The sequence below is a fragment of the Triplophysa dalaica genome, chromosome 4 (assembly GCF_015846415.1).
Source record: "Triplophysa dalaica isolate WHDGS20190420 chromosome 4, ASM1584641v1, whole genome shotgun sequence".
In the NCBI taxonomy this organism is placed as follows: domain Eukaryota; kingdom Metazoa; phylum Chordata; class Actinopteri; order Cypriniformes; family Nemacheilidae; genus Triplophysa; species Triplophysa dalaica.
The window spans coordinates 19083290-19100498 of record NC_079545.1 but is presented as its reverse complement, the minus strand read 5'-3'; the positions used below and the strand labels follow the sequence as shown (position 1 = coordinate 19100498).

General features: G+C 35.8%; 1 protein-coding gene across 1 annotated transcript; it reads right to left on the bottom strand.

The window, feature by feature from the left end:
• Positions 1 to 7274: 7274 nt before the first annotated feature.
• On the bottom strand, positions 7275 to 15245 carry f11r.1 (F11 receptor, tandem duplicate 1). Its single transcript, XM_056746775.1, has 10 exons — positions 15040 to 15245; positions 12460 to 12519; positions 12094 to 12210; positions 11856 to 11996; positions 9333 to 9535; positions 9012 to 9111; positions 8712 to 8819; positions 8582 to 8594; positions 8129 to 8186; positions 7275 to 7978 (listed from the first exon to the last, which is right to left on the bottom strand). Exons 1-10 carry the CDS (start codon positions 15080 to 15082, stop codon positions 7943 to 7945), a joined length of 879 nt encoding a protein of 292 aa, XP_056602753.1. The 5' UTR covers positions 15083 to 15245; the 3' UTR covers positions 7275 to 7942.
• Between the last annotated feature and the right edge of the window lie 1964 nt (positions 15246 to 17209).

Sequence of the window (17209 nt, the reverse complement as noted above, 5' to 3'; positions counted from 1 at the left end):
ATGGGCATAGAACCAGCAGTGAAATGAAATCTGGAAAACGCTGCAGACTGTGGTAATAAAAATAATATAACTAAGCTGAAAGGAAGGTAGGTATAGGAAAAGGAAAAAAGTGAAGAATTAAAAACTAAAATATAGATATACATAATGTTAGACAAGGATAGAACATAAGGCAGTGTTTAAAGTTTTTAACATTTTAGAATTAAAGTAAAATATAATACAATATAATGTACAGCACATGTTTATATAAAAAGGGAATGGAAGAATATTTTCTGAATGAGAAACATTTTCCATAGGTTTTAATGTTGCAGTGCACTGTCATGTAAAATAAACCTGGACATACACACCATAATCAACACAAAACTAAACCGTTTTTTGAGATTTGAAGTGTTAATAACCCAACATTACAATAAATTTAAATGATTAGCTATGTCTTTAAAATGATTGGTCACACGTCAAATCTCGACTGACAACCAGTTGCTGATTGGTAGATATGATAGGCCTATAGGATGGTTTTAGTCTTGGGGAATTTGCTGAAGCAGCAGGTCAGCAGCACTGTCAGAAAGATGCCTCTTAAAGATAAGGTTAAAAATTAAGTAAGTAGACCTTACAGCTCATGTATACGGTTTTGTTAATCATTTTAATCATGTTATTCTACACCAAGACGCCGGAGATACTTGGAGTACGCTAGTAGATAGTAAAATGAAAGCGTAAAGTTTGTCTAATTGTCAAAGTTAATAACTTATGACAGTAAACAGTGCAGTGCATGATTAGAAAAGTAAAACTGCAATATACTACACTGTATTATACCTAGGGGCTGTTGAATGCTTCAATCTGATTAGTTGACAAACTAAAAACCCCTATGAAGGTGTTCCAGGTCTGCCAACCGCATTTCAGTTCCAGATCACTTCGCCACTTCCCAATTATCATTTATTAAAGTACTTTACAGGGTAATGTTGTTGCATCTAATGGTCAACAGTTCCTCAAATGTTTGATCAATCATTTTTGAAGACTTTGATACAGCAAGGTATTCTGGGAAATGAAGTGCTATCCTATTATTTTCCACAATTTGAAAGTTATAACAATTTTTATGATTTGTGTTTTAGAGTATGTTTTTAATGTTAATTAGTGTTAAAAAATAGCCCTATTTCCTTCAATAAAGTATTGTGTACATAAAGTCAATCCACTAATATCTGTATAAAATTAATGTTGTTATCATATGTAATATATACTGAAAAGCCTCATTGTTAAATACATCTTAATTATGCATCATTAAATTCCTTGAATTTAATGGAATTCCAATTCTACTTCCTTCCATTTGAATTTGAATTGCAATTCAGCTTCCTGTTTGCAATCTCGATTCAAATTCAAGAACTGAATTGGAATTTAGGGTTCATTCTCAATTCCATGCTGAACTTTGTACAACCCTGCTACACACAGATAATAATGACCAATAGTAAATATGTCCGGGCAATGGTTTCTGGGTAATATAGTGAACAATGAAATGAGAGCCCTCTGGCGGAGCACAAGGACACTGCCGCCAACAGACGTTACAGGGCTTGCTGTTAGAAAGAATGAATGTAGTTTTATTATGTTATAAACTTTCTCATCAATCTAAGATTAGTAACGTTCCCAGCGATTTTAATGGAATAGAAATAGGCTCCCAACTCTTGAACCAACAAAATTCAGCCATTGTAAGGCATAGAATTAATGTTTGTCAATATTTGTTTTTTTATATTATTTTAGTTGTATAAATGTGTGCCGAATAAACAAAGCCTCTTTTCAGTTGTTTCGGAGTAGAAAATGAACAAAAATCACAAATAAGTCAGGTGACTTTGAATAAAATTGAAATAGTCTCAATCCATCACTCTTACACACACAAACAGACCATATTCCACAATATATACCAGAGTCCAAAGGGGAGCGACCCTTTTGCCAGCAAAGCCACAATAACACTAGGAACAATGCCACCAAGATTTATATCAGCTAACGTAACACCTTATATAAAAATAACTTTAAACTCAATCAAAACATCCATTAGACAAATGACAGCTGTTTAGAGGTGTATAAAAAATATGTTTATAGAAGAGACATAATGTAGCTGTCGCAGATAGTGTAGTTTCTTGCTGAATATCTGTGTCACCTTTTTGAAAGTTTTTGTTGTTGTTGGTTTGTTTTATATATTATGCAATACTTGAATACTTATTTGGGAGTATATTTGATTTGCATGATAGTTTGGCAATTGTGACACCTATTGGAGAAAATGAGTGCCATAAGACGTACTGGTCATGTGATTTGATTTTTTTCGTGAACACCAAAAAAATGAGAAACACGAGGTGTCGCACACGAATTGAGAGGTGTAAAATTGAGAAGATTGTTGATCAAAATATGTCTCCTAATGTCTCCTGAATCCTGATTGGAAGGCACACGGTATGTTTGCATATATCTGGTTTATCTGTATATTTGTTCAGTTTAATAAGCTATATTGAACAACGTCATGGCAAAATCACTTCATCACGAATTTGATTGTAATTTTGGTTTATTTTCACGGTGTACATTTGATGTTTGTGATGTTGATTGTCCTGATGCAAGAGAGAAAGACATTAAAATAAAGAAGACATTGAAGGCATCAGTTGAAGCGTGGTTTTTCTACTCAAGGAGAAAACATTCAGGAACCGTTATACATAATTTATTTATATTGTTCGGTAACAGTAGGCTACTAGTGCATTTCAACACAGCCTTACTTACAGATATCCATTTGTACTGCATCACCACGAGCACCTTCACTGTTAACAGCCTCACAGAAATATGAATCAATATCCATCTTAGAATGGTATCTTATACCATTTATAGGTGGTTGAGGGGAACCGACAAGGTCAACGCAGTTCAGCAGGACATTCTGGATGCAGGTTTGCTAGGAGGCACTGCAGAGAACAGTGGAAAAAGTGCATTAATTACTCAAAACCATAGGTGTGCTGACCGCTAAATTAGCCATCATTTTTAAGCAATCATGTTTTGACCATAATTCACACATTACAATTTAATTTAACTCAAAGTAACTGAGATGTTTTCTCATTACAGAAGCTCTGTGATGTTTTGATGTGTTTGTGTGCATCAAACACTAAATGGAAGTTTCTGAATTAAATTTACCAAGAACCATAAGCTTGATGGTCTTCTCAGCATAACCATTGTTGCACTACACCTTACAGTCATAGTCTCCTCTGTCTACTTAATTCACCTTGAAAAACCTCAATCCACCATCATACACAGAGATAAGATCTGTATATCAAGCTGATAAAAGGACAAGGTTTGCCTTTGCTATGGCAAAATAATAAAAGTAAAGAGCTAATAGCAACATGTTTTTATTCAAACCAGTTGGCTTACCATTAAAGTAGATGAATGCCTGAAAGCCTTAAATATCTTAGGAGTTTCATTCTACTCTGGCTGATGGTCCAAAGTCAGCAGAGTAGGAACATTTCATGTCTACCCCTAAAAGCAAACCCAAAAGATTCTCCACTACATCAAGATTTCAGATATATCTTCTTTGTCTGAACCACTACACAAATGAGGGTTCTTCAATGCAAATACTAAGAAGGCACCACGTACAGTATTTCCATTTGGATAGCATCTATTTGCATTTCAGAAACAAAAAAAGCAACATACATTCATTTCTCTTTCACCTTCAGCACAGGATTACCAGCATCAATTGGAAAAGCATTCAAGCCTGTAGACAGAACGAGAAAGATTCAAACCTCAGATCAGTAACACACTGAACTGCAGAACTATATTTTTACAGGATACTGCAGGACGAGAGAGAGAGGAACAGAAGCCAGGAAAGAACTATGAGCCAGGATTTGGGTCACCTGAAGCACTACTATGCAAAATCTTGCTATCAGGGCCGCACACAGGATTCTAGAAATACTGAGGTCCAAAAAGTTGTTTGTCTCAAACAAACATTCTTGACTTTATTGATCTACATATGTGCATCTTAAAAGTTTTGAGTTCAAATTACATTATGAGTGCTAAACTCATGCAGAGGTGTAAAAAGTACTCAAAAATGTTGCTCAAGTGAAAGTACAAGTATCTGGACAGAAACATACTAGTAAAAGTAAAAAAGTACCACATTAGAATTTTACTTCAGTAAAAGTAAATGTAACTGTAAAACTATAGAGATTCTTGTTCAAGCATTTAATCTTCCACAATATGAAGTGAATTAATGCAATGTTTCATCCTGCTGTAGAACTGATTGTATTTAACTGTATATAACTCTTGCACTTTTATCAAACTACAAGACATGCCTATTCTAATATGCAACATTCCACTCAAGACGCTAAAACCTCTAGTTCAACTTCAGCAGAAGCTGATTTTCAAAATAGTTAGAGTCAAGATAGTCAGATATTTCCTTGGTAAGTGGGAGACAAAGAACACACTTCATCTTATACGACTATACTTATTAATTCCACTACAAGAAAGCCACGGGTGCTCTTGATCCTGTGGCGGGTTTTGAACTGTATTTGAAGCTGAATAAGTTTCCTCCATTTTCTTCCACTGATTATTTCTCTCAGGTCCAGGTCAAGCAAGGTGCTGTCCATCGTGGTAATTGATGTGACATGACGTCACTTCAAAAGGACCGATGAACATGTCTGGCCGATTTCATTGAATTTTAAAATGAATTTCATAACATTTCTATGATAAAGCATTAAACATTCAGCTATTTAACTCGCGCTCTTTCACAGTTGAAACTGAACTTTCATCAAATACACCTAATTGTCCTAATCAGATGTCCCAATCACTAGCCAGCTAACACAGTGACAACGTCGTCAGTTCGTCTCCGTTTGATCATCTTGACATTACTTTATGAACACGTTCTGAGGACGTATTGGCAACGTTCCATTTCTTAAGGGCTAGGCATAGTTCTGCGTTTTGAGGTAAAACTATGAAGGTAAATCAGTAGCAAAACTAGAGCGCATGTTGTTTTCAATTTGTGAACTTGTAAAGTAAGCATACCTGAACACTTAAATGTATACTCGCAGCCCCAATGTGAAAACTTGTAAAATAAAAACTTAAGTTGAATGTTGAGATTTGCACTCGTGGACAAAATTCGCAAATCTGTCTGCGGAAGAAAATAGTCATGAACGTGTTAACCGCCCATTTACAAAATACATTGGCAAATACAAATGTATTGCACATATTTACACGTTTTCCTAGATTCAGATTTAGATTTGAATAATATAACATATATTTTATATATGTATATATTATATTATAATATACCTGCTAAACTTGGTAAGATAAGAATATAATGTCAAGCCTAAACATAATGTTAGTTCATCTCTGTCAATAAATATCTGCTTTAAATCCTCTACATTGTGTTGAAGTCTTTGATTATTTATGTCATGTACAGTCGTGGCCAAAAGTTTTGAGAATTACATAAATATTTGAAATTGGAAAAGTTGCTGCTTAAGTTTTTATAATAGTAATTTGCATATGCTCCAGAATGTTATGAAGAGTGATCAGATGAATTGCATAATCCTTTTTTGCCATGAAAATTTATCTTAATCCCCAAAAAACCGTTACACTGCATTTCATTGCTGTCATTAAAGGACCTGCTGAGGTCATTTCAGTAATCATCTTGTTAACCCAGGTGAGAATGTTGACAAGCACAAGGCTGGAGATCATTATATCAGGCTGATTGGGTTAGAATGGCAGACTTGACATGTTAAAAGGAGGGTGATGCTTGAAATCATTGTTCTTCCATTGTTAACCATGGTGACCTGCAAAGAAACGCGTGCAGCCATCATTGCGGTGCATCAAAAATGGCTTCACAGGCAAGGATATTGTGGCTACTAAGATTGCACCTAAATCAACAATTTATAGGTTCATCAAGAACTTCAAGGAAAGAGGTTCAATTCTTGTAAAGAAGGCTTCAGGGCGTCCAAGAAAGTCAAGCAAGCGTCAGGATCGTCTCCTAAAGAGGATTCAGCTGCGGGATCGGAGTGCCACCAGTGCAGAGCTTGCTCAGGAATGGCAGCAGGCAGGTGTGAGCGCATCTGCACGCACAGTGAGGCGAAGATTTTTGGAAGAAGGCCTGGTGTCAAGAAGGACAGCAAAGAAGCCACTTCTCTCCAAAAAAACATCAGGGACAGATTGATCTTCTGCAGAAAGTATAGTGAATGGACTGCTGAGGACTGGGGCAAAGTCATATTCTCCGATGAAACCCCTTTCCGATTGTTTGGGGCATCTGGAAAAAGGCTTGTCCGGAGAAGAAAAGGTGAGCGCTACCATCAGTCCTGTGTCATGCCAACAGTAAAGCATCCTAACACCATTCATGTGTGGGGCTACTTCTCATCCAAGGGAGTGGGCTCACTCACAATTCTGCCCAAAAACACAGCCATGAATAAAGAATTGTACCAAAACACCCCCCAACAGCAACTTCTTCCAACAATCCAACAACAGTTTGGTGAAGAACAATGCATTTTCCAGCAAGATGGAGCACCGTGCCATAAGGCAAAAGTGATAACTAAGTTGCTCGGGGACCAGAATGTTGAAATTTTGGGTCCATGGCCTGGAAACTCCCCAGATCTTAATCCCATTGAGAATTTGTGGTCAATCCTCAAGAGGCGGGTGGACAAACAAAACCCACTCCAAGAAGTTATTATGAAAGAATGGGTTGCTATCAGTCAGGATTTGGCCCAGAAGTTGATTGAGAGCATGCCCAGTCTAATTGCAGAGGTCCTGAAAAAGAAGGGCCAACACTGCAAATACTGACTCTTTGCATAAATGTCATGTAATTGTCGATAAAAGCCTTTAAATCGTATGAAGTGCTTGTAATTATATTTCAGTACATCACAGAAACAACTGAAACAAAGATCTAAAAGCAGTTTAGCAGCAAACTTTTTGAAAACAAATATTTTTGTAATTCTCAAAACTTTTGGCCACGACTGTACTACAGTAGGGATCTCCAACCCTGTTCGTGGTGAGCTACCATCCTGCAAACTGCAGCGCCAACCCTGCTTCAGCACACCTGTCTGTAATTATCAAGCAACCCTATTCATCTTGATTAGATGGTCCTGGTGTGTTTGATTGGGGTTGGAGATACAAACACGCAAGGTATGTGGAAAATACAGTGCTTTTGAACATTAAATCGTGTATACACATTGCATTACATGGGATCATATTAATTTTAGCCGTGTCATATGACCCCTTTAACAGAGAAACAGATTTTGATGTAAAGTTGACAGATGTAATTTACAACTTTCACACTCTGACAACAAACATTTCAGTTGTTACCATTTATTTGAAGAATATGATCAAGTCATACATTAAAACTACAATCAAACATGTAGAAAACATTCTATCAACGTGATGTATTTGTTCTCAGAAGAGTAATTTACAGTAGAAAGGCATATCTGTTCAGCGAAGCTTTATCTAAAATCCCATTAAAAAGGAGAGTGTATTTACATTTCAAGTAGTAAGTATAAAACATTAAAAAAATACACACACACAAACACACCGGCATTTCTGAAATTACCAGAAGAGTAAACAAACAACAAATCATATAAAGTACACCAAACTTATTTGAAGGAAAATTGGGATTATTTGCAGTTCCTTCATTTTGGTTTTGGGAAACAACCTTGTCATGTAAAATAGAGTGGGGCTCACTCACATAAATCCATACATATCTGAACAGCATATAATGAATATTTGAGGTCTAATCACATTATCTGACTTTAATAAATTATCTTCATCACTTGCTTTCAACTTCTGGAAACATGGTTCAAATACAATAAAAAAACTGCAAGCTTGTGCTAACTCTTACATACATTTACCCAGCTTTTGGATATTTTAGCTCACGTGTTTAGTAGGCAGAGTTGAAAATGACATCCAAAGCAAAAAAACTTAATCTAAGCAATAAATCTTCATGCTCCAACAAGAGTAGAAAAGGCTACACAACAAATGATGATTTCTGTCTGAATTCCCCCTAAAACAGAACAAAATAATTACTAAATAAATGTGACATTTGTACCAGCACCACTATTCTAATAACAGATTAGAATGCAAGAAGAGATTTTTCAGATAGGAAAATTAATTTGATTGCTTATTATGCAAGAGAATTTTAAGATGTACTTACATCCCCATCATCCAGATCTTCTGTTCGTGGGTGTGTATAGACAGCTGTTTTCGGCTTGCTGTGAGAGATAATTTATGTCATTACATTTAATAAAAAAAATTAATCCACGTAATAGATTTATGAATCTGACAGTGAACTGCGTGTCACTGAATTTTAATTGTCAGTTTCAAGGGAAATTATTTTAATGCTACACCATACAATGACCTTCTAATTGATCAAATATGTTCAGTTGGACTCAACCCTTGGCCTTGATTTTATTACCCCTAAACGGAGTAAGCCATCCGTGTATTGACCATGCTATGTGCAATAACCAATAAAAAAAAACACTGAAAACACAAAAGTATGTAATTGCATGGCAAGGTATTTTATTTATCATCAGAGACATTGCTGGAATAACCAGACCATGTTGGGACAAGTAGTGTAAATGTGTGCCAAATAAACAAAACCTCTTACCTTTCAGCTACTTCTGTAAAGACAATGAAAAAACACAAATAAGTCAGATCTGTTTGGATAAATATTTGAAAATGTTCTCGTTCTTATTCTCTCTCTCTCTCTCGCTCTTTTACACACACACCAAACTTACTTGGGAGAAATCCTTTTTTGTTGGCATACCAGAGTCCAAAGAGGAGCAACCCTACTGCCAGCAAAGCCACAATAACACCAGCAACAATACCACCAACATTTACATCACCTAATATAAAAATAACAAAACATCCATTAGACAAATGACAGACAGTCATTTAGGCCTGGGTAGTTGATTTAGATAAACAATATTCATTGAGAGAATAATTTATTTATAGTCAGATCTTTATTTTTGTCCTTTCTGAATTCCTGCAATGGTAAGACTGTGTAACTAGTGCATTTTTATGATAGCGTTACTTACGGACATCCATTTGTACTGCATCACCTCGCATGGCACCTTCACTATTAACAGCCTCACAGTAATATGAACCAATATCCATCTTAGATATACTTGGGAACTCCTGATCAGATACAAAAACAAAGCATTTAACAATTTACCTGACTAAATTTACCTGACAAGCAGATGAAAAATAATTAAAACATTAAGAAGAACAATGTAGTACAATCTCTAACACTAAATGCACAAAACTGTTTCAATCTAAATTATGTTAATAGACCAGTTACATTCTTGAATTGACATTAAGTATGATTATGTTGTTCCAGAAACATTCCACTCACTCACCAGGTTACCATTGAACGTGTTCATCTTGTATGTGAGGTTCTTAAAATTGGGGAATTTGCTAGGGTCCTCAGGGAGAGGAGAACCGTTTTTGTACCATTTATAGGTGGGTGGGGGGGAGCCGACCAGATCGACACAGGTCAGCAGGGCATTACTTCCGGTTGTTACTGATTGAGGAATTCTGGATACAGGCTTGGTAGGAGGCACTGTAAAGAACAAAGGAAATTTACAAGGCTGCTTAGTGTCTATTGCGTAAATTATTGAAACCATAAGTTGTGCAGCCCAACATCATTATGAACACGCTTTGCTTAATTCACGAATACACTAAACCAGGGTTCCTCAAATCTTACCCTGGAGGGCCGGAGCACTGCAGAGTTTAGCTCCAGCCCTGATCAAACACACCTGAGCAAGCTAATCAAGCTGTTCAGTATCACTAGAAAAATCACAGGTATGCAAGTTTGATCAGGGTTGGAGCTAAACTCTGCAGTGCTCCGGCCCTCAAGGGTAAGATTTGAGGAACCCTGCACTAAACCATCTAATTCAGAAGTATTCAACCGGGGCAGGAGTCTAAACTGCGACTAAATGGTCGCATTTTGTGACTACTTTTTCTGCCAGTGCGACTAGCATTTCATAATGGTCACACCGTTGCGACTGCCAAAACTGAAAAATGTATATTTTTGCGTATTATATATGTAATTCGCAGAAATGTTATATTGCGCAAGCGGTGCATACAGGCACTCATTTTTGCCTCCCCTCCTTCAACCATTCTTTCATCTGTCAGTGCCCCGCCCCCAAAGACGCAAGTTGCCGGTAAAAGATGCGAATGACCGAAAGAGCAGACGAGTGAAGCTCTCAATCTTGCAACTTAAATAAATATACAGAATACAAGAATTTCCCCGGCTAAGGTACAAAACAGCAAACATAACGAAATGTGTTGCAAGTATTGCTTACATGTGAAGCTAATGAAGGAAACATGTGTTTAAACTTAACTATTGTATAAAGCTCTCTAAAAATACTGCAAAGCATACAAAACGTTATACATCACGGTAAATACTATTTATTTGTAAGTCGCTATTAATAGAATCCAAACGTATATAAATGTTGCTTTCATGAAGAATAATTACTAAAAGCCTTCAGGTGTCGCGGGTTGTTTGAGATATGCACACGCCCAGAGAATCAAGAGCACAAAATACTAAACGGAGTTCTCTTTCATGCCTTGTAAAGGTATTCAGTTTCGTGACCAAGCAGTTGGGAAAGAAAACACATGCGTGTTCCAGTATATTAAAGGGGCAGCAGCATAAATAAAAATCTCTGTTTATAATATTTATCAAACAACAAAGGACAGCCCAAAAACACTCACTGTCAAACTGTGTACTCTTATAGTTGTTCACAACAAATAAAGTAAGACAGTAAAAAAAGCTTTAAATATGGTAAAGTGTTGAAAGAGAGTTTACATATACAATAAAAATAATTCATCATAAACAATGATTCGTATTAATTTCTAATTGATCTATTAATGTATTAAATACATTTCAATTAAGTTTAAGGGATTCTCTAGGGATACCCTATGACTCTGGTGCTATCAAATTAAGGGCTGGCACCAGGGCCACTTCTCTCAAATGTTAGAACCCTGCGGGGTCCGCGGTGGAACAGCAAGGGATCCACTAATTTACTCACAGGTAACTTTTTGTTAAAAATGTTAAGCATGGGTTCAGAACTATTAAAATATTATTAATTATTACAAATATAAATTGTTGTCTGTAGCACTTCACGTGCACGGCCGCACAGACTAATTGAAGCTCCCACACATTGCAATTTTAACCTGTGTGCATGCAGACAAAAAAATCCATTCAGGCAGCAGAAGCAAGCAATGGAAGAAACGTTGATCCAAGAGAAAGACAACGGAGCCCAGAATTATAAAATAGCGGTGTGTTCTGCAACACAGAGAAGCAGAAGACAAAAAAACTAATGACACTCGATAAAACGACCGGAGGTAACAACAAGATGCATTTTATCCGCACTAATTTCTTTCACATTCAGAGACAACCTCTACATGCACTAGAATAGTCTTTATGCCATTGCAGGGTAAGTCATCTCATTGAAGTCTTAATAAAAACTAAGGTTCAAATAAATGTTTAATTGTTCATCTCACAGTAAAATTAAAATGTTTGATGCTGCAAATCCATTAAAATAATCAAGCAATCTATATTAAAAACAAAAATAATTCACAGAAAAGTATTAAGCCTTTGTGCAACAATTACATAATAGTGCTAATGTAATATCTTAACAGAACATTGCTGTGAAAATAGGGGTGTTTTCATTAAGTATAAGGGGGTCCATGCATCTCTCATCTAAGTCGTCCTTGCCCCGAAAAAACGTTGAAGACCCCTGATATAAATAAAGTCATCCTTAAAGCTGCAGTACTATCTAAAATGTTTTCCAATAATATTAGAGCTGCAACACTTTTTTGTTAGTGCAAGCATCAAACACTAACTGGAAGCAAGAAAGTTTATGATTCAAATTTACCAAGAACAGTAAGCTTGACGGTCTTCTCAGCATACCCACTGTTGCCAAACACCTCACAGTCATAGTCTCCTGTGTCTGCTCGTGTCACCTTGTTAAGCCTCAGTCCTCCTTCATACACAGTGATACGACCATTGTATTTATCTAATGAAATGAAAAAGATGTACAGCGCATATCATTGGAAGGACACAACAATAAACCAGATAAGAGCTTATCACAGCTGTACATTTCTAATTCTTACCAGTCGGCTTGCCATCAAAGTAGACGAATGACTGAGAGCCTTTAATATCTTTGAACTTCCATTCTACTCTGGGGGCTGATCCAAACGAAGCAGAGTATTTACATTGCATGTCCACCCCTAAAATAAAAACACAGTTAGTAGGCTGAATCCGATTTGTAACCCTTCAGTTTTTCCATATCAACACATACAATCATTGAGTGAAGATCATCTAAAACAGATTTGTTGCCCATTAAAAAGGTTCTCTAATACATCAAGATTTCAGATTGATCCTCATTTTATGAACCAAAACAAAAATGATTATTCTTGTAGTTAAAAACTAAGGAAGCCAAATTCTTTCATATATTGGACAGAAAAACAGCAACTTGCCTTCATTCTCTTTCACCTTTATTGCAGGATTAACAACATCAACCCAAAACTGACACAAGCCTGTAGAAAGAATTTTTTTAAACTTAGATCAGTAACACACCAAACTACTTAAGTTGTCACAAATAAACACTAACATACACATAATACAAATATATATACGCATAAGTTTATACTGTATCGCTATTGTGGCTTCATAGACCAGTTACATTTTTTTTTAAATATAAAAACCTAGTCAAAAGAAAGGATCAGAAAACATACATGCATACATACGTAAAGATTTAATCTAGAGCAAAAAAATTGGTTTAGGCCTAGTATTCAAACAGTCACACTAAACAAGCTAGTTACTTAAGATAAAAACATATTGCATTTATATGATTATTTCTAAAGCAAAATCATGTTCTGTTATAAAATAAAGCTTACATTTGCCGTGAGCATAGGTATAGCATCGAGTTTTTTCGCTGCTATAGACAAAGCAAATGTGTGCCAAAAATGTTTAAATTTGCTGTCTCCGGGCTGTTTTAGTCCAGTTATAAAATGGTGTGCGTAATGACGTCACACCTTAAAAAAAAGAATTTCGCATAATGTTTGTTATAGCACTAAAAACACTTAAAACTTTCCATATACCTAGTTTTGCTTATTTCGCAAATTCATAGGTCTTTTGCTTCCCAAATGTTTTTAAAAGGATGAGAAAATCTAAATATTTAATTTTAAAACGTTTCTGTTTATTCTGAACTGATATAACTAAAATGTAATTAATCTTATAAAGCAACATAACAAATAACTTCAAAAATGACAAAAGCAAACATTTTAACCTTAACAACAATTAACAATAAAACTATTAATCTAAAAATAAAAGTTAATTTAAAAAAGAGGGCAACTCATTTGTCCTTTATGCAATACATTTTAAATAATACGATAAAGGAGTAATACGTTGAAGTGTTCAGTCTTTGCATATTGCAGTCTTTAAACGCTTTGATGCAGTCACAGTCTGACGCGGCTAGAACGCACATTCGAATAAAAATAGTTTTATATATTTTTTTAGCAAAAGAGTTATTCCGCCTTTTTTCAGAGTTCAACAACATCAAATCGATCAAGAACATCAAATCGGTTTTGCTTTCTTCTACATATGCAGCTTTGACCTAAAACATTTTATTGATGTTTCTAGACTTTTTTGGTCTGCATTATCTTAACTGGGGCTTATTCTCAAGCAAGATTTCTAAAATTCTATTAGAGCTTTTGGAGCCAACCACTTTATCTTCCTAAATTGTTTGAGATCAAATTATTTACTATTAAATTGCACTTGCAACATTTCTATTTACAGGTGTCATGTTTGTTATTTTTGATGTGTCGTCATAGCCAACCCGCCTCAGCTTTGGAATTTCAGTGCCCCAAATTTTTGTTGAGCTCCAAATTTCCAAGACAATATTTTTCTTATCCACACCCTCGAGGGACCTTTTACAGAGAATCACTGCTTTAACGAGAGCAACATCACGAACGGGCATGCTACGTGTATAGTCTAATTTTGTCATGTGCCACAACATTTATTACTTTAAAGAACCCTTTTCTCAACAAAAAAAAAATCCAAATAATTTTTGCGATTTTTTATTTATCCAAGTGTATGTGATGCGCTTAAATAAACAAATAAAAAAGGATTGTGTCGACATTTGAGGAATTTTATCGAAAATGGCATTTCCATCAGCTATGTCGCTAAACATTTTGAAGCTCTTAACCTTCTTTCGCAAAAAAGTAATGGATGTAACATTGCTATTGTCATATTTCATGTAGTCCAAGCCATTTGCTTGATTCATATAATCAATGTCTGTTGCTTCCTTCTAACATCAAGTTATTAGCGATGAACATTTTCTGTAATTCTGAAAGTGTTTTCATGTGTGAATTGAAGGATGACCGATAAGCAAACACGATACTCAAACACACTGAATGACACATGACGCACCTCCAGCTATTTATCGGGCAGCGTGAGATGTGGGCTATAGCCTAAAATAGATATTCGAGTCTAATTATATTTATTTCACAGCCCAAGTGACTAAGATTGTTGTACTTTCTAAAACAATAATCCTAGACTTTAGTCTACTTAAATAAACTATTGTTAACTGTGCTTCCTGGTTGCGCTTGGGTTTCGGATGGGGGATGGGCAAACGTGGAAATACAGGTTCCAGAGGTGAAAACCACTGAGGCCTGTAACATCTCTCTCTCATAAATTACGTTGCTAGATGCAAAACTCGTAACTAAGTAGATAACATATTTAATGTTTAATATATAGCGGGTCTCAATTGAATCGATTTAAAGAACGAGTCATTTCGCCGATGTGTTCGCATAATCCAATTTCAACGAGTGAATCGTTTCCAAAACATTAATTTAAGAGAATCGATTCAAAAGATGATGTCACGGAATGGACGACACATTTAACATTTAAATATAAATGTGCACAATGGTACACCATTTGGTCATTGGATTACATTTTACAAATATTATGAATACATAAAAATGAATAATTAAGAATATATAAAAATGTCCGAAATGTACAAGCAACACGTTGAAAACATGTTACGTTAAGCTTACCCGTGGCTGCAATTGAGAGGAACACAAAGGCGAAGGTCAACATATCCACTCTGAAATTCTGAACACGCTTAATGCAAGATAAGAGTTCCTTTAAAATCGTTTTTAACTTTGAAAGAGATGTGTATTTACTAGGCCCTGAAAAACCCGTGCTACTCTTCCGTCAGGTTAATCCAGAAGGTTGAAACTAAACGCCCTTCCGTGTGATCCTCTGTTACCTGTACTAGTGTGTGATTGGTTAGGTGTGTAAAAACTAACCCTCCCCTATATGACGTAGCGAAAGTTTACTACAGGCACGTATCTGCTTGTATAACTTTGCTTATTCCCCTAGCAAAATTGTATATTTGATTTATTTTTTGTTATTTATTTATTTTTTGTTTAATATACCTCGTTACACTACTTGTATTGCTTATGATAGTCATTCAATGAAAAACGAAAAGAACCATGAACAAATACTTTCATGGGAATTCTGTTTGGGGGTTTTCCTTACATTTAAATTTAGGCACTTGGCAGACGCTTTAATCCAAAGCGATTTACATTGCTTTATCCTATACATTTTACATAGGTATTTGCAATCCCCTGGGCACGAACCCACAACGTTGCAATGCCCTTACCACTGAGCTACAAGCATTCCGTAATCTCTTAAATGAAAGATTGCAGAAACTCGCAATCTTTTTTCACACAACTATGAAAAAATGTTGTTACATTTTCCTTTTTTAAGCAGAATGATTAATTCACATAAAACTCAGATTGGAAGAAATCTGTACGAGAAAACAGTGACAACGTTTATCTTTCAGAAGCTCATTTTTTTCCACGGAAACAGTGACTTACCACAGTATCTAAATATAGTTTGGTATTTCTTGTGAAGGTGGGCTGTGAGAGTATGTATTTCAGATCAGCTGTTACCAGTATCTGAAGAAGTGATGCATTCTATTTAAATACACATTGCTTTGTAACCGTTTAATGCACACTAAACCGTGGAAGAATTTTACAGTTGTGTGTGTACAGCCAATAAACACTTTTAACAATTACATTTATTTACTTACCATTAGAAATAAACATATGACTAAGTAGAATTGAGGAGGGCAAATGCAGCAAAACTGTAATCTGCATTATGATTTTTTATATAACAGATAATTCCAGTGTTGATGTATGAGTCACTTTACTGATTCATATAAACTACTCTTAACTGACAACCATTACACAAAACTGTTCCCAGGCTTGCCTCATTCAGAACTTTTTGTTGTAAAGTAGGCTGAACTTCTTTTTGTGCACTGATAACTACATTTTGTCAATTGAGTTTTAGGTTTACACTATTTCTAAATAAATTCATAACAGGCAGAAGGCAGTTCAGGGGGGCATTTCAATGAGTAGGTTCAACCAACAATCTGAACTCTGAGTTGCTTAAAACCGAAATGCAACACTTTGGCTGCGTCCAAATACCCCATTTGCGGTCTTTGCACTTGAATACTTTCATGACGCATTTCCTGTTTTTGGTCCAGGTGGTCTAGTGGTTGTGAGGATCTCAAGTGAGCATTTAGCATTTCCACTCGATGGGACAAACTTAGTATGTGCAAACATGTCACATTAATTAACGTGGAGTTTGTAAGTATATGATTAAAAGCATTTTTACAAAATATATAAACACCAATGTGCAACCTACGTTTTACTACGAAATTTTATCTGACATCTAATTAATTCCATAGTCAAGTCAGATTTATTTGTATAGTGCTTTATTTTTATTGTATCAATGCAGCTGTACCCCAAAAAAGAAAGAACAAAGGAAAAACACACGTTAGCCAAACATAGAATAAATAAATAATTTTTCTTGTACTTACACCGTAAAGCTTTCCGCAACATGTGAGACCCGAGTAATATATCAAGAACGTGATGCATGATGGGAAACACTTAGCCCTGAATACCGCTCGGAAGCGTTATTAATGATAGTGTGGGTTTAGTGTGCGTTTAGGGCACTGCACTTCGGCGTTTTGAGACGTTGGACAGACTTGCGCTCTTACTTCGTATTCGTGTACGCGCTCTCAAGTGACCAAGACCCCAAGTGGGGGTATTTGGATGCAGCCATTGAGTTTTTGGTTTCAGAACAGCTGATTTGAGTTAGTGCTATAAACTCTGGGTAGTCTTACCTTGAGTGAAGCGCTTGCACCACAACTAA